The following is a 19,210-nucleotide window of genomic DNA, read 5'->3' as shown; positions in this document are numbered from 1 at the left end:
ATTGATAATTTTATGAATAAAGTTATGAACTACATTTTATGTTTCAATATTTTTATTATTGAATGGATATGTTTTCAATTATGTTTTGTAATATTCTCGAGAATGATTGAATTGAAAGCATGTGGTTCATATTGTTGTGATCATTGTAATACATTAAATTTATTTGCTTATTGACAATGATATGTTGTTAGCTTAATTCTTTAAGCAAGTTTAGTGACACTTACTTATTTTAAGTGGTGTATGTTTAATATCAATGGCTTATATATTAAGAATCACGGTATCAGTGAAATTGAGGACTGATAAGGATATTATGTTATTTTAAATTGATCACATGTTGAACATAATTCCTTACCCACCTTCTTAGACTTATTGACCATGTCGATTTAATACTTTGGTATTTGTGATTATGAATGTCATTTGTTGAGCTAAAAACAATATGAGTACATCATAGTTCATTATCAAAGGTTAAATTGAATAGGTATGTTGAGATCTTGTATCGGAAGGCTATCGGTTTTAAAGTGGCCACAAATGTTTTCTTGTTGTTCAACCCATGAGTCGTTTTCAAACAAAATTATTTTGATATATAATATATATGTATTAAAATCAATGTAGCCCAGTGGGAGAATGTTAGACTTTTATTTGGGCTTACATTAAGTTTTTATTGGTTTTATTAAAACTTGGGTTGATTGGATAGTTCTTTCTTTGTGTTAGCCCATGTTGTTGGTGATCAATTGTTAATGGGCTTAGCATCGTGAGTAAAGTCTAGGTGAAGCGAAGTGTGGGCTTTTCTAGTTATTTGAAGCCTTTGATGAGCGAGCCCGGCCAGTAGGGTTTTGTAGCTAAGTCCCACTCACAACTGCATAAATACATATTGTCTCATCACGATTGTATACCTTTTGATAATCGAGAAAATAAAGCTGCTTCGATTTAGAGATGCAGGGAGGAAGACTTAGTTGATAGTATTGCCTTGTATCAAATTGGAGTAAGCTAGCATGGATCAATCAGAGATAATTGCTATGGATCAATCAGGTACACATACTATATTATCATATACTACTATTGTGTTCTATGTTATATACAAATAGATCTTGGGTTAATTGTTAATTTATATAACATGATGATCTTCGGACCCTATTAGATGGCTTGAAAATCGAAGCAGCTTCTGGAGGCTCTCTTCGTAAGTACGCCACGGGACAAACAAAGGCTCCTGACTTTTTAACCATTTATGCACTTGTTCAGTGTACCCCAGACTTGCCCCAGCAACAATGTATTAACTGCTTGGACTACGTGTACAGTCGTATTCCCAATTGCTGTTCTGGGAAAGTAGGAGGCAGAGTTGTTGGCCCGACTTGTAGTGTAAGGTATGAGAAATACCTCTTCTATGGATCTCCATATGATCCGCGACCTCCATCCCAGAAAGCGCCGGCGCCATCTAATAACACCATAAACAATGCTACAGAAGGTAACAGACCTCCATCCCTTTCATTATTTTAATGTTTGTGTTACACAGTAAACAGAGCAAATTTTATTGTTTTGCAGGACAAAAGAGTAGTCACAAGTCTAGAAATATTATCATTGCTGTTGTGGCCACGGTTGCCGGTGTGGTACTAATCATCTTCTTCCTTGTGTGTTTGAGATTAAGGAAGTCAAAGAAAAATGTACAAGGTAGGTGGAGACAAAATCAATTACTCTTCTAGTTCGGGAAAGGCTTCACCTATATATTGTGCTCTGTTTTGGAACATGTCTTAATTTTATGATAACTCTATAGTAATGTAAGCCTATTAACAATAGAAATCTATCAGATTTCGTTACACCTATTGTGAAGGCAAAATAGAATAACATGGCTAATTTCTTAAATGTTTCACAAACAGATTATGATATATTCTCATGATCTCATGAAGCATATAACTTATTATTTGTTTCTGATGCATGAAGCTATAGAAACATACGAACCAGTTGATGAAATTGAAAGTGCCGAGTCGTTGCAGTACAATTTCGAAACCATTAAAGTTGCAACGGATCAGTTTTCTGAGGATAATAAGCTTGGACAAGGTGGTTTTGGTGCGGTTTATAAGGTAAAAACTCAAGTCCAAAACTATAATATACACTGTCTAGCATTAAATGGCTGCCACACATGTAAAATTTTCAAAATTGTGGTGTAATTCAGGGGAGACTTGCCAATGGACAAGACATAGCAGTAAAACGGTTGTCTAGGGGTTCAGGGCAAGGAGATCTGGAATTCAAGAATGAGGTAATGCTAGTTGCCAAGCTGCAACACCGCAATCTTGTTAGGCTTCTCGGTTTCAGCTTGGAATCAAGTGAAAGGCTTCTTGTCTATGAGTTTGTACAAAACGCAAGCCTTGATCATTTCATATTTGGTACGGTGACATTATTGCTCTTTTTAAAACAGAATTCTACGGGAGAATATATTTCTAAATTCTTTTAACTAAATTAACCATAAACTTGCATGAAAATGTATGTAGATCCAATAAAGCGTGTCACTTTGGATTGGGATAGGCGTTACAAAATAATAGGAGGCGTCGCTAGAGGACTTCTTTACCTTCATGAAGATTCTCGTTTGAGAATTATCCATCGAGATCTTAAAGCTAGTAACATCTTGCTAGATGAAGAAATGAACCCTAAAATTGCAGACTTTGGAATGGCAAGACTTTTTGTTGTGGATCAAACTCAAGGCAATACAAGTCGTATAGTGGGAACATAGTAAGTATACATTAATTAATCTCTACAACTAGACCATTAATAGAGTACTGTATTATATTATACTTAATACTAACTTTGATTAACAATCTTTAATTTTTGCAGTGGATACATGGCTCCGGAATATGCGATGCATGGACATTTTTCACCCAAATCTGATGTATTCAGTTTTGGTGTTTTAATTTTAGAAATAGTAAGCGGTCAGAAAAATAATTCTTTCCGTCAAGGCGAATATATAGAAGACCTTTTAAGCTACGTAAATACAATTTACAATAAGAGTACTCAAGACTAGTACAAATTATTAACTATAATATCATTATTTTTTCCTATAAATTAAAAAGAAAAATTAAGATTATTAATATTACTTTTGTTGTGCAGACATGGAGAATATATAGAGAAGGAAACACTTCAAAGATGGTTGATCCATTAATGAGAGTTGGGTCAGCATCTGAAGTAATGAGATGCATTCATATAGGACTATTGTGTGTCCAAGAAAATATAGAAAATCGACCAACTATGAATGCTATTGTGCTCATGCTAAATAGTAATTCCCTTTCTCTTCCACTGCCCTCCGAACCGGCATTCTTTATGCGTAGCAACACTGGATCACATATGTCATTTGGATCCGATTTCAATTCAAGAGAGACTACTAAATCATCAAATCATTCAAAAAACGAATGTATAAATGATTCTTCAATTACTGAACTCTTTCCTCGGTAATATGATGATATTTTTACTTTCGATATGAGTAATTGAGCATGTTTGCACCTAAAGTATGAACAAAAATGTATTTCTTACACTACCAAAAAAAAAAAAAAACTTAAATCTTTTAATAATCACAACAAAAATTATAACTAAAAATAAAAAATATTGTAACCAAAAGTTTTAATTAGAATATTTTTTTTGTGATTAAAGGATGCTTGACTAATAATTGTTATGATGTTATTACAATTAGTCACAACAATCTTTTAGCAACAACTTATTTATTTATTTTTTTGTTGTCACTAATATATATTTAGCGACAACAATATTTCTTCAGTCAGAATGAAAATTTATAACTAATTTTTCTTCAGTTACAACAAAAATTTATTACTAATGCTTCTCTAGTCGCAACAAAAATTTATTATAGCTACTCATTATCAATACAAAAAATAGCTCGTGGAGTTATTACTCTTATATATATGCTTTTATATAAATGTAAAGATCCAAATCAGTTACAATATTTTTTTGTTTACATGAAAATCAAGTCTTTAAAGTTAAAAGTTGCAATATAAAAAAACATTACATTGACATATCAATTCTTGATGAGAATACATTTGTGCTTGAAAGGTAGAGAATCATATGATTATATGTGATTGAATTGTCAACTATTCCTTCGTTTTTTCATAATTTGGAACTCCAAGCATATAACAATCACCCACTTGTCTTCTCTAATCAGGAGTACAATTGATGTCCTCTGAGAATAGATTATAGTGTTAACTAACTAACTGTTTTCACAGTTGATTAGTTGTGTTAGTTATTTTCTGTTACTTAGTTTGTTGGTTTTATCTTGTTAGTTTTGTTTAATTGTGTTGTAATTCAGAGTGTATATAAACTCTCAGTTGGTCATTAATGAAGATTGAATTTTTCCTGAACTTTTCTCTATTTTGAACATACTCTGTTCTTGTTTCTTCTTTCTTTGATCTGCTTCTTCATGGTATCAGAGCCCTTGACTTGCGTCAATGACTTCCTCCGGTGACCACTCGTCTCAAGTCGGAGCCTCCGATCCTGGTGTGGTGCCAGCTCAGTCCTCCTCGACGGCACCACCATGGAATCCGTTTTCAAATTCTTTGACAGCTTCTCTGACATTAAAACTTGATCGCACGAATTTTCTTTCCTGGAAATCGCAAGTTGTACCTACTGTTATAGGTCACGATCTCGACAATTTACTCTTCAGCAATGAAGCACCTCTAGAAAGACTCATCAATGGTGTTGAAAATCCACAGTTCCTGCAATGGAGGCGTAAGGATCAATTGTTGTTGTCTTGGCTTCGTTCATCGATGACAGAAGGAATCTTGGCTACTGTGGCATGTTACAACACTTCAAACTCTGTCTGGAAAGCTTTAGAACAGAAATTTGCAAGCCAATCCAAGGCCAGACTTCTTCAACTCAAGAGTCAACTTACAAATTTGCAGAAAGGTAATATGTCCATTTCAGATTATGTTGATAAGATCAAATCTATATGCGATTCTTTGGCCATTGCTGGTCACCCTGTTAATGACTTTGATCTTATCTTACATCTTCTCAATGGCCTCGGTCCCGAGTTCGACTCTGTTGTTTCAAGCATTACTTCTCGAAGTGATACTCTTTCTCTTGAAGAAGTCCAAGCCCTCTTGATGTCTCATGAGTCTCGATTGGAAAAACACTCGTTTGTGATGGATCTTTCTGCAAAAATGGCAGCAAATTTAACAGTGGGTTCAAGAACTGGTCAGTATAGATCTTTTAATGGTGCTGCAAAGGGACAGGGCCCTGATAACAACTCAAGATTCTTTAATCGGCAAAATGGATCCAGACCAATCAATAATAATAGACCTTTATGCCAGGTCTGTATGAAGTTTGGGCACACGGCTGTGACCTGTCACTATCGCTTTGATCGAAATTGGGTTACACCAAAAGCTTCTACTGCTCAGCCTCAGGTTAATCTCACTGAACAAACTCTTGAGTATGACCCTCAGGCATTTATTGCTCAATCTGTACCTGACTTTGGGGATGATGTTGGATGGTATGTGGATTCTGGTGCAACCAATCATATTGCTCAATCTCTTGATAATCTCGAGTCTGCAACTCCTTTTACTGGCCATGAAACTGTTGCTATTGCTAATGGTAAGAAATTGCTTATTTCTAACATTGGTACAGCTTCTCTTTCTTCAAATTCTCAGTCTTTAAATCTTAATTCTGTCTTGCAAATTCCCTCTATCACTAAGAATCTAGTTAGTGTATCTAAACTCACTAATGACAATGATGTTTTCTTGGAATTTCATAAAACTTGTGTTTTTGTTAAGGACAAGGCAACGGGGGCAGTCTTGCTTAAAGGAAAAATTAAAGATGGGCTTTATCACCTTGGAGATGATAGCTCTAGTCTTTCAAACACTGCACTTCAAGTGCATCTTGCCACTTCAGTCATCTCATCTCAGTTTTTGTCTAGACAGTCTAAGTGTTGTAATCATAGTTGTACCAATACTGATTCTTCTTTTTGTACTAAACACAGTAATAAAGATTCTTGTTTTGCCTATTCTTGTGTTCCAAATCCCACTGTGTTACTATCTCAAACTAATAATGACATCAATAATTGGCACAAGAAACTTGGACATCCATCATTTCATACACTTAGCAAAATTCTGCACAAAATTAATATACCCTGCCCTCTCAAAAATCTAGAATTTTGTAAAGCATGTCAATTAGGCAAGAATCATAGACTTCCATATCCTTTATCCACATCTAGAGCAAATCAACCTCTTGTCTTGGTTCACACAGACCTATGGGGACCTTCACATGTTCCATCCAAAGAAAACTATAAATACTACATAATTTTTGTTGATGATTATAGTCGGTTTTCTTGGATCTTTCCTCTCACTATGAAATCTCAAGCCTTTGAGACCTTTATTAGGTTTAAAAGTCTTGTAGAAAAACAGTTTAATTTACCAATTAAAGTTGTTCAAGCCGATGGGGGAGGGGAGTATAGGCCTTTTGAAAAGTTTCTAAGTGACCAAGGAATAGTCTTTAAACAACCTTGTCCTCATAGTCATGCTCAAAATGGTAGGGTAGAAAGAAAGCATAGACACATAACTGAAACTGGCTTAACTCTCTTAGCTCAAGCTAATCTTGATCTTTCTTATTGGTGGTATGCCTTTCAGTGTGCTACTCACTCTATTAATCGAATGCCTACTCCTGTTCTTGAAAATCTTAGTCCTTATGAATGTCTATTCAATGAGCAACCTGATTATACCGTTTTTAAACCATTTGGTTGTGCTTGTTATCCACATTTGAGACCATATAATCATCACAAACTTGAGTACAGGTCTGAAGAGTGTATTTTTCTGGGCTATTCTCCAAAATACAAAGGTTTTTTGTGTGAAAATGCTGCTGGAAGAGTCTTTATTGCTCGAAATGTGATATTTGATGAATTGTCCTTTCTTGCATCCAAGATATCCATGTCTGCAACAACAGAAACATTTGAAGCTCCCAAGTATTCCACAATGACATTTGATACTGGCTCTTCCAATAATGTTCACAGTACTGTTGTTGCATCTGGTGTGGCTACTTCTAATGCATCTGGTTCTGATGCATCAGGTTCTGGTTCTGATGCATCAGGTTCAGGTTTTGATGCTCCTTCAAATAATACAGATGCTCCTGGTTCTGGTTTGCCTTTTGATGATGTTCTAGTTGCAAATAACACAACTGCTGCTACAACAGTCCTGCCTAATGCTAATGATAGCCCTTCTCACTCTGTCTCATCTGTTGCCAATGCAGCTGCTATTGCTGCTTCATGTCCTCAGCCATCTGCATCAGTTCCTCGAACTCACTCTATGATCACTCGATCAATGAGAGGCATTTACAAGCCAAAAGCTTATCTTGCAACCAAGCATAGGCTGCCAGAATACTTACTGCCTCGAGAGCCCAAATCTCTAAAATCTGCCCTTCAAGATCCTGTTTGGAATGGTTCTATGTCAAGTGAAATCAAAGCTCTCAAAGCTCAAGGTACTTGGACTCTTGTGCCCTATGCATCTCATATGATTTTAATTGATAACAAATGGGTGTATAGAGTGAAATTAAATGCAGATGGGACCTTAGACAAATGTAAATCTAGGCTTGTTGCTCGTGGATATTTACAACAACCAGGCATTGACTTTGCTGACACTTTTAGCCCAGTAGTAAAACCGGTTACTGTTAGATTAATTCTTACTCTAGCAGTAACATATAAATGGGAAGTAAGGCAACTCGATGTCTTAAATGCTTTCCTTTATGGGGACCTGAGTGAGACAGTTTATATGACCCAACCTAAAGGTTTTGAGGACCCTCTCTATCCTAATCATGTGTGTAAGATGAATAAGGCAATATATGGCTTGAAGCAGGCCCCGAGGGCATGGAATGACAAACTCAAAAACACCTTATTTGCTTGGGGATTTAAGGCTTCAAAGGCTGACACTTCATTGTTTATACATGGCTCGGGTTCAACTCAAATTATTTTACTTGTATATGTTGATGATATTCTCATCACAGGGCCTAATCCTACTCTCATTCAGCAGCTTATCACTCACCTAAATGCTATTTTTTCACTTAAGGACATGGGGGCAGTCCACTACTTTCTAGGTGTTGAAATTCATAGAGACTCGGATACTATGTACTTGTCTCAAAGCAAGTACATCACTGACCTTCTTGTAAAGGTTCATTTAGATGGTGCAAAAGTCTGCTCAAATCCCACAAGTAGTGCTCATAAACTTGCTTTAACAGAGGGACAACCATTTGAGGACAAAACTCTATACCGTAGCACACTTGGGGCATTACAGTATTTGACCTTAACAAGGCCCGATGTAGCATTTATTATCAACAAGTTATCACAATTTATTCATTCTCCTACTGTGGTTCATTGGGAAGCATGTAAACGATTGTTGAGATACTTAAAAGGGACAATTTCTCATGGTCTGCAGCTCACACCAGCAACCCGATTGTCTATTGAAGCATACTCTGATGCTGATTGGGCGAGTTGCCCTGATGATCGACGTTCTACAGGTGGCTACGCTGTCTTTCTTAGTCCAAATCTCATCTCTTGGTCTGCTAAGAAACAGCCTGTAGTTGCTCGTTCATCAACTGAATCCGAGTTTCGTGCCTTGGCCAACACAGCAGCTGAGCTGAAATGGTTTCAGTCTCTTTTTACTGAATTACAGGTCACTCTAGCTGATGTTCCCATCATTTGGGTTGACAATCAAGGGGTTGCAGCTCTTGCTGCCAACCCTGTTTTCCATGCCCGTTGCAAACACATTGAAATTGACCAACATTTTGTGCGTGATCAGATTCTCAATAATGAAGTCTCGGTTCGATATGTTCCTTCTGTAGATCAAGTTGCTGACATATTGACCAAATCTCTGCTTAAAGATAGATTTCATTACTTGAAAACCAAACTCAAAGTTGTGTCATCCCCTTTTCGTTTGAGGGGGATGTTAACTAACTAACTGTTTTGACAGTTGGTTAGTTGTGTCAGTTATTTTCTGTTACTTAGTTTGTTGGTTTTATCTTGTTAGTTTTGTTTAATTCTGTTGTAATTCAGAGTGTATATAAACTCTCAGTTGGTCATTAATGAAGATTGAATTTTTCCTGAACTTTTCTCTATTTTGAACATACTCTGTTCTGGTTTCTTCTTTCTTTGATCTGCTTCTTCATATAGGAATTCATTTTTTCTCGCCAAAATCATATCTTGGAATTAAATAGAAAGAAGAACAAGGGAATCACCAAATCGAAAGCCAATTATCTTTAGAGTCAATTAATTACTCTTTTATCTTTTTACCTGACAAGCTAACTTGGTGCCTTTCAAACTTGTAAGTAGGAGAGAATTTTATGAGTGCCTCGCGCATCCCTTGGAAAAATTTATTAGCTTTCATCTCTGCCCTCAGTTGATCCTTTTCTTTGAGCCAATCAAAGCATCAAACAAAATCAAAAAGTCTTTCTAAGCTTGTAGTGTTAGGGTTAAGTAAAGGTAGTTGAAATGATCATTTAGGCTTTAATTCCTATACCATAAGCTTCTCCAATCATGTTACCCAAAAGAAATTTTTCACACAGTCCCAATTCTCCTTTTCTAATTACATGAGAGATTTTTTTTTTCTTTTTTTTTTTCAACAAGATTGCAACAACTTTATATTTATTTATTATTATTATCATTATTATTATTATTATTATTATCATTATTATTATTATTATTATTATTTGACACTGGTTGTCAGATTTTTCTTCTTTTTTTTTCTTTTCAAGTTGTTGTCAATCTATTTTTTTTTTTCTTCATATTCTCTCAATTTTCACACCTTTTTCCACACATACAACTAACTTCCCATCCAAATTCTCTAAAACTAAAGATCTACTTATGGTATAATTAGGGTTAAATTTTGGATATTCATGGGTTTATCTTTTCTAAGCTTGGAATGTGTAGAAACAAAGAATAGGTTAAGACTCAATAATTGTAACTAGGATAACATTACAGGAATGGCTTGAAAGGCTCAATCGATCCAAAAAATACCTAAATCACTTTCATAGTCATGCATAATTTATTATTTCGCCTCCAATAGCAAGCAAGTAAGTTCTAGAATTTTTCAAACAACTTTCCACATTTCACAATTAGCATACATAAACCAATTACTTAATATGATTCCATATGTTCTTTTAAAGCACAAAATAGAAATTAGTCAAGAATGCAATATCACCAAGCACAGTAATTTTTTTGGAAAAAATAAATGAACTTTTCAAATCATGTTATCTACCTACTTTCAAATTAACTCATATTAAGAAAATTAATTCACAACAATAAAAACTAAAAATAAAAAAAAATAAAAGAATAAAAAAAAACTAAAAATAAAACTTTAAGTCACCCCCCAAACTAAAGTGACACATTGTCCCCCAATGTGTCATTAAAGAAAAAGGAAAGGAAACTTACTTGAGCGCCACATCAACAAGCGGTTGACGCCCATAATAAGTGTCATGCAGAGAACTTCAAACTTGTTGTTGTACTTGTCTTCAAGCTTGGCAAGCGATGAGTTTGAACTAAAGTCAGTACCAACAACATAAGACTTTGGAAAATGAGCTTGGGGAGAAGCCTTTCGTAGCTCGTAGAGGATATAATATGGTGTTGATGAAATATATTTAGTGGTTTATTAGTCAATATCATTGATGAAGTTGAATCAATAATGCCATGTGCTTCCTCATCCTTCAATGTCATAGTACACTTAACAACCCTTCTTCTTGTTGCTCACTCTCCACTTGGCTATCCATACCCTCACTTGTGATTTCATATTCAATGATTTCCTGATCATGGATGAATTCATTCTCCTCCATGATTTCACACTATACGACATTCATTATTTATCAAGTAAGAATCTGATGTAGCCAAATTTTTAGTTAATACCACTTCAAAAGGATCTTGATCTTCAATTGTAGGCTCATTATCTTCCTTGTATTCAACTAATGACCCTTCTTCATTTGTACCAATAACTATTATAACTTTCATTATTGGAGTTATTACATTCTGAATCATGAGCCATTGAATTATCACATAAGGATCTCACCATGTTCGTTAAGCGATTAATCTCTCTTGGAAGTGATTGTAGAAGTGATAGTAGTTTATCCTCTTTTTCAGTTGGTTGGGGTGAGTTTGGGCAATAAGGTGGGTATTGGTGACTCCAACCCTGAAGTGATGGATCCCAATGCCAGTCGTAATCAAAATCTGTCATATTATTCAACAGATTTATTATATCATAGCCTCTCATTAATAGAGGCGCTCCAGTTACCTCTACTCCATAATCAACACAACTTCTTGTTTCATCATTAAGTCTGTTATAAAAGAGCCAAGTAAAATACCCACTTGAGAAAGTGGGATAACATCTCTTTCCAAGCTCTTTAAATCTCCTACAAGCAGAATAGAAATAACTCATTGTGTTGTTGGGCAAAATTCTTATGATATATCATCTGAATTTACCTTGCAGGTCAAGCTTATCAATAAAACATTAGTAAAATTAAGTTATGTTATATGATGTTGAGTTATATATTTAGTTATATTTTTGAGTTTGTAGATATTTTGAGACTTTAAAAGTGCATCTTAATTTTTTTTTTTTTCAAATTATTTGAATTTCTATATTGAAATTTGACCTTTTTAGTTTAATTTATATTCTATAAGTTAAATTATTATCTCATTTTTTTTTATATATATATATTGAAGATTGTTTAATTATTTTTCTAAGTAGAAAAGTTCGTACATTCAAGCAGAAGCTGTAAATTTAAAAATAATTTCTTAGTCATTCAAGCAGAAATATTAGCATTAATGATCATAACATTTGATTTTGATGTCACACGCTTGGCCTTCCTTTTTGTTATGTGGATAGATCAAATTGTTTAGCTTTAATTTTTGCTCTTTCAAGCGCTCATCTTTTTATAATGAGCTAGATTGTTTTTTAAATGATATTGCTAGTTTGTTTTTCAGTTTTTATGTGGCAATTTTAGGTCACCTTCATTGTATAATTAGTAAGATTGTTTATAAATTAATTGTGCATGCATTAAGGTAGATGAGAAATTTGATTGAGAATTACCTTTTCTCATTAGATGTATTAATCTTGTTGTTGTAAATAGGAGATTAATTTTTATTAAAAAAATAATTGTAATAAGCTATAATATATAATTTTTGCTTGAATTAAACTTCAAATCAAAAAAATAATTTTGGTTGAAACATTTTCAACGTATTTTTTGGGGCCAAAAGATTAGAAAGTATGGTCTAGTTTACGTGTTTTTGATTGGTTGTCATTATTTTGTATGTACGTGTAAAGTCCTCTTAAGAAAATTTATCCCTATATTATTCAAAGTTGTTCAATTGATCCTCTAAAAAATTGGTGATTAATTTTATAATAATACTCCCGTTACAATCTCTCATACTATCATAATATATCTTCAATAATAAATTATATAAAATAAAGTTACACATTTATCAAATTTGAAACCAATATAGTCCCCTTCCAATCATTCAAAATGTCTTTTATATTATTGTTAATTAATCCATTTAATTAAGACTTCTTTCATTATCAGCTGTCTGCTAGTTGTTACCCAAAACTACCCAGCACCGTGGTCAAAATAATTTTACTTTCGTCAATCGAAAATAGATCACAAAATAATGAGAAATGCAAGTACCAGGAAAAGAGAGTCCTCTAACTTCTTAATTGATCCATGTAGCCGAAGTCTTTATAATTGTGTCACAGGACATACATCGACCAGACCATTATCAACATATGGCGAAAATTTCGTTACTCTCTTTTCTTCTGTGTAATATATTTCTTCTAGTTGCTCAACAAACCACAGCCCAACCGCCAAGCTTCTTATTCCAATTTTGTCTAAACGACAAAGGTAATTACACCCTCAACAGTACCTACCAAGCAAATCTCAATCACCTCCTCACAACACTTCCCACCTCCCAAAACGACAATGGTTACGGCTTTTACAATGTCTCCTACGGCAAAGGCTCAGACCAAGTTTATGCAGTTGGACTGTGCCGTGGAGACGCCACACCCAATGTCTGCCGAAGTTGCCTCAACGACTCCATGCATGTCCTCACAGACATCTGCCCGAACCAGAAGGAGGCAGTAGGATGGTACGACAACTGCATGTTACGCTACTCAAATAGTTCCACGTTACGCTACTCCAATAGGTCCATGTTGGGCACTCCAGTGACTATCCCATTAAACTACTTGTGGAACCCCGAGAACGTGTCGTCTTCTAACGTTCAAGAGTACTTTGATGATCTTAGGACCCTATTAGATGGCTTGAAAAACGAAGCAGCTTCTGGAGGCTCTCTTCGTAAGTACGCCACGGGACAAACAAAGGCTCCGGACTTTTTAACCATTTATGCACTTGTTCAGTGTACCCCAGACTTGCCCCAGCAACAATGTATCAACTGCTTGGACTACGTGTACAGTCGTATTCCCAATTGTTGTTTTGGGAAAGTAGGAGGCAGAGTTGTTGGCCCCACTTGTAGTGTAAGGTATGAGAAATACCTCTTCTATGGATCTCCATATGATCCGCGACCTCCATCCCAGAAGGCGCCCACGCCCGCGCCGACTAATAACACCATAAACAATATTACAGAAGGTAACAGAGCTTGAAAGGACTTGGTACTTAATTATGAGATTGAAGGTCCCTTTCATTATTTTAATGTTTGAGTTACACGGTTAACAGAGCAAATTTTATCGTTTTGCAGGACAAAAGAGCACCGACAAGTCCAGAAATATTATCATTGCTGTTGTGGCCACGGTTTCCGGTGTGGTACTAATCATCTTCTTCCTTGTGTGTTTGAGATTAAGGAAGTCAAAGAAAAATGTACAAGGTACGTGGAGACAAAATCAATTACTCTTCTAGTTCGGAAAAGGCTTCACCTATATATTTTGTGCTCTGTTTTGGAACATATCTTAATTTTATGATCTCTATAGAAATGTCAGTCTATCAACAATAGAAATCTATCAGATTTCGTTACACCTATTGTCTAGGCGAAATAGAATAACAGGGCTAATTTCTTAAACTTTTCACAAACAGATTATGATATATTCTCATGAGCTCATGAAGCATATAACTTATTAGTTCGTTTCTGATGCATGAAGCTATAAAAACATACGAACCAGTTGATGAAATTGAAAGTGCGGAGTCGTTGCTGTACGATTTTGAAACCATTAACGTTGCGACAGATCAGTTTTCTGAGGATAACAAGCTCGGACAAGGTGGTTTTGGTGCGGTTTATCAGGTAAAAATTCAAGTAGATAACTATTATAGTCACTGTCTAGCATTAAATGGCCGTCACACGTGTAAAATTTTCAAAACTGTGGTGTAATTCAGGGGAGACTTGCCAATGGACAAGACATAGCAGTAAAACGGTTGTGTAGGGGTTCAGGGCAAGGAGATCTGGAATTCAAGAATGAGGTAATGCTAGTTGCCAAGCTGCAACACCGCAATCTTGTTAGGCTTCTCGGTTTCAGCTTGGAATCAAGTGAAAGGCTTCTTGTCTATGAGTTTGTTCAAAACGCAAGTCTTGATCATTTCATATTTGGTACGGTGACATTATAGCTCTTTTTAAAACAGAATACTACTGAAGAATATATTTCTAAATTCTTTAACTAAATTAACCATAAACTTGCATGAGTATGTATGTAGATCCAAGAAACCGAGTCACTTTGGATTGGGATAGGCGTTACAAAATAATAGGAGGCGTAGCTCGAGGACTTCTTTACCTTCATGAAGATTCACGTTTGAGAATTATCCATCGAGATCTCAAGGCTAGTAACATCTTGCTAGATGAAGAAATGAATCCTAAAATTGCAGACTTTGGAATGGCAAGACTTTTTGTTGTTGATCAAACTCAAGGCAATACAAGTCGTATAGTGGGAACATAGTAAGTACACGTTAACAAATCTCTACAACTAGACAATTAATAGAGTACTATATTATACTTAATACTAATTTTGATTAACAATATTTAATTTTTGCAGTGGATACATGGCTCCGGAATATGCGATGCATGGACATTTTTCAGTCAAATCTGATGTATTCAGTTTTGGTGTTTTAATTTTGGAAATAGTAAGCGGTCAGAAAAATAATTCTTTCCGTCAAGGCGAATATGTAGAAGACCTTTTAAGCTACGTAAGTACTCAAGATTAGTACAAATTATGAACTATAATATCATTATTTTTCCTATAATTAAAAAGAAAAATTAACATTATTAATATTACTTTTGTTGTGCAGACGTGGAGAATATATAGAGAAGGAAACACTTCAAAGATGGTTGATCCATTAATGAGAGTTGGGTCAGCATCTGAAGTAATGAGATGCATTCATATAGGACTATTGTGTGTCCAAGAAAATATAGAAAATCGACCAACTATGAATGCTATTGTGCCCATGCTAAACAGTAACTCCCTTTCTCTTCCACTGCCCTCTGAGCCAGCATTCTTCATGCGTAGCAACACTGGATCACATATGTCATTTGGATCGGATTTCAATTCAAGGGAGACTACTAAATCATCAAATCATCCAAAAAACGATTGTATTAATGAGGCTTCAATTACTGAACTCTTTCCTCGATAATATGATGATATTTTTTCTTTCAATATGAGTAATTGAGCGTGGTTGTACCTAAAGTATGCACAAAAATGCATTTCTTAAGTTAAATTTTGTAAAGAAAATTGTTTGCACTCATGGTAATAAAGATACCATTGTTTATTTGTTAAAAATATAGCATTATTTATGAAAATATTTTTTTTTTGTTTTTTATTTTAAATTTTAGTTTTGTTAGTACTTTGTAGATAATATTTTCAATAAATTTATTTATATATTAAATTTGGCTATACGATAAAGAGTAAATACTATTTTAGACTTTGTATTTTGCAAAAGTTATATATTGGACCTTCTGTTTTGTTAAATAATAAAATGAACTATGTATTTTCTAAAATGGTACAAATAGGACCCTGAACTGAATTTTTGTGAAAATAAAATTTAATAATAATCTGACCTAGAGGTGTTATGACAAAACTTGTTGAATTTCCTACATCTGTTCGTTTTAGGAATTGTCTCAAGTTGATTATATATAAAAAAAGAAGTTTTCAAAAATTAAACTCATGGTTCTATTTGTACCATTTTAGAAAATTAAACTCATGGAATCTTCTTCTACGATTGGAGGATCTGGATTCGCCTCCGAGATTCATCATCTCCATTGGGTTTCCCTAGTGGACCCTCGATTCGATTCGGCATTCGAGTTGTGTATCCCATTGTTAAGTTTGTATGGTATGTCGACTTACGCTCAGGTGCTTGTAAGAGTTTCGATTCAATACGAGCTATTCGAGGGAGTCGAAAATGACGAACATTCACAGCCTCCTTTTCCATGGATTAATTTATTTAACATCCATTGGGTTTTCTTCGGCTGGCTTGGCATAGGTAAACGAAATTTTTGACTCCACCCTACAAATTTTGTTTATTTGATCAAATGAGATTTTAGTTCTTTGATTTCTTTTTATTGTATATATGTGTTTTGCTAACAGTGATAGAGGTTTTGGTAGTCCTTTTATTATTTCCGTCCATATTCAGGTCTGTTCAAGATTATGGTACTGTGTGTCAGAAAGATTCAGATCTTCATTGATATTCTTTCTCTCTATAATACCGACGTTAAGTTTTTGTCATTGCTGTGTGCCAATGCTGTACATGGGAGGTGACCAACCCTGGTATTTCGTTGAGTGAGGATGTGGCGGATATCCAATCTGACCACTTAGCTGAAGACGAATTTGATGGACGTTACCTAATTTTCGTAAGTTTGTGTATACTTAATTGATTGATATTTGTATTAATTCTTCCTATAATTGTGGTTTTTACATTTATGATATTTTAATTTAATTTGCATTTTCTTAGATTTTGGGAGTATTAAATATATTTTTCACGTTTACCTTTTTTTGGAATGATGATATATATATACAGCCTTATTTTGTAACAAAATTATAATTTTTTGTGTTCTATAGTATTATTTTCTATTTTAATTGATTTTCATTTAATAGATTATTTAAATGTCTATTAAAATTTAATACTTATCTATTGTATTGTCTATTAATATTTTATTTATTGTGGTGAAGACTATTTGGGCAATCCTTCATTAGGAGTTGAGGTGCGTAGGTTGTAGTGTGATTAGCGTTAGTAATTTTAATTGTCATTGATGAGCATTTGTTGGGTGGATTTTGAATTTTATTATTATTATAATATTTTTTTATCTTTTAGCTATATTTATATATATCTTTAATAGCTAAACGTGTTTTATAATTATTTTTTATAGGTTTTATTTTATTTTAAATTATTCTTACCTTATATATTTTATTAGGTTTTTAAAATCTATTAAATTCTTATATGAGTGGCATTTAGTTTTATTTGTATTAATAAAGATTTTTGTATTAATTTTGGTACTTTAAAAATATTTTATTTTATTTAGCTTGAATTTATTTGGGGATAGTTTAAGTGTACGTTTATTAGCTAGCTTGTGCCATTTTTGGTTAGTTTGTGCTATTTTTTTTTGGCTATTTTGTACCATCTTTTTGGAGTTTACAGTATGTTGTTAGCTCGTTTGTGCATGGATTCAACCTCAAAGAGTGCTATTATAAATTTTCACAGATAAGTTTTAATCTTGCTTTATAATTATAGTTTAATATTTTTGGACGAATTTCTTTCTATTATTTTTTTCATTGTTGTCTTATCATTTATTTGTTAGGCTATTGAGTTTTTGTTACATTTTTTGAAAATAGTTAATTTTAATTAGGATTTGATTTATTAAGTTTAATTAATATCTCAAATCTTATTATGGTGCAGGTTATTTTGGCTAGTATAGTTCTACCTCTCGAAAGACTTAGCTCTAATAATTGGACATAACATTGTGATTTTTTGAGTGAAAAAATACTTCAAAGATAAGTTTTATTTTGTTATAATAATAATTATGTTTTATCCTCAATTTAAAAATTCACAACATTATCATTGTATAGTGTGCTAATCTACATTTCTATATCTATTTATTTTGTAGGTAGTTTTAGTCCAGGTGGTTGTTTACATCGGATGCCTCTTGAATTGAAGGTCAATTTTGTGGAGGGCGCCCTACGACTAAAGAGACTTTGTCGGTAAGTTTAATTCAAGGATTGTCTCTTCTAATACCTGTTGTTGCTTGGTGTTGTTTGTTTTTTCAGCTATCAATAAAGGAAGGGTGTTTTAATGAGTTGGGGGTGCTGTTTGAGGATGTTATAGCTTTATTGTCTAAATTTCCGGGGGCAGTTTTGTCCTATGTGGCTTGCGATAAGAAATTCTGCAGCTCATAGTTTGGCAAAGCATGCCCTTTGGTTAGACGATGAGCTATCCTGGTTCGAGGAGGTGCAGCCGCCGATTATGGATTGTCGTGTTATTAATCATGTGTGATTTTGATCACCGCGTCAAAAATATATATATATATATTTATAGGATCTATTTTGTCATTTAATAAAATAGGGGGTCCAATTTATAATTTTTGCAAATCAAGGGTCCAAAATGAAATTTACCCTATGATTAAAAATATTGTTTTATTTTTAAAATTGTGATTCAAATTAAAATTTGCTCACTATATGACTAGAGCGTCTCATTTATATGTTGATCGTCTTTATTCAAAGTATAATCTCTATTTTGATATTTCTAATATTGTTAAGGCGGAATTGAATAAAATTTTCATTTAAAAAAGAATTTTGATAAAATAATAATAATAAAAATTTTGGTATATCTAATTAATATCTTGAGCGTAAATTTTTATTTTAAGCTATGATAATTTATTTTAGAGAAATGTTAAATAGTATTAGTAATATTTAGCACATTCTTATATGTCAATATCGTTATAGACAGGGCCAGCCTAAGCATTGGGCAGCTTGGGCCATTGCACAAGGCCCCATTTTTTATTTTTTATTTTTTTAAGAAAAGGCCTATTTTTTTTTCCTATTATATATGCATAAATAAAAAATTTATAATTGAAAATTTATGAACAAATCTTATAAAAAAAATAACTAATAATAGAATTGTAGTTTTAATGCACACGATTTTTTTTTTTAAAAAAAGAGCCTAATTTTAAAATTTTACATAATGCCCTTAAAATGCTTAGGTCGGCCCTGGTTATAGGTCAAACTAAGAATCGAAACTTATATAATTTAATGTAATAAGTTTTAAGAATTATCACTAACTTATT

General features: G+C 33.7%; 1 protein-coding gene across 5 annotated transcripts; it reads left to right on the top strand.

The window, feature by feature from the left end:
* Positions 1–1,002: 1,002 nt before the first annotated feature.
* Positions 1,003–18,446, top strand: LOC115707455 (cysteine-rich receptor-like protein kinase 44). Of its 5 annotated transcripts, none has more exons than XM_061115133.1 (8): positions 1,003–1,029; positions 1,139–1,462; positions 1,540–1,665; positions 1,936–2,075; positions 14,326–14,536; positions 14,641–14,878; positions 14,976–15,126; positions 15,229–18,432. In XM_061115133.1, the coding sequence occupies exons 1-8, from the start codon at positions 1,017–1,019 to the stop codon at positions 15,568–15,570; spliced, it is 1,545 nt and encodes a 514-aa protein (XP_060971116.1). In that variant the 5' UTR covers positions 1,003–1,016; the 3' UTR covers positions 15,571–18,432. The 5 variants fall into 5 exon arrangements, with proteins under 5 accessions (XP_060971116.1, XP_060971107.1, XP_060971101.1 ...); XM_061115124.1 differs by lacking the exons at positions 14,326–14,536; positions 14,641–14,878; positions 14,976–15,126 and adding exons at positions 2,168–2,378; positions 2,484–2,721; positions 2,824–2,974 and having other exon boundaries at positions 15,229–18,422; XM_061115118.1 differs by lacking the exons at positions 14,326–14,536; positions 14,641–14,878; positions 14,976–15,126; positions 15,229–18,432 and adding exons at positions 2,168–2,378; positions 2,484–2,721; positions 2,824–2,974; positions 3,097–3,466.
* The last annotated feature ends 764 nt before the right edge of the window (positions 18,447–19,210 follow it).

This window comes from Cannabis sativa, chromosome 1 (genome assembly GCF_029168945.1).
Source record: "Cannabis sativa cultivar Pink pepper isolate KNU-18-1 chromosome 1, ASM2916894v1, whole genome shotgun sequence".
In the NCBI taxonomy this organism is placed as follows: domain Eukaryota; kingdom Viridiplantae; phylum Streptophyta; class Magnoliopsida; order Rosales; family Cannabaceae; genus Cannabis; species Cannabis sativa.
The sequence above is the reverse complement of the archived record's forward strand: the minus strand, read 5'-3'. Positions and strand labels throughout refer to the sequence as shown.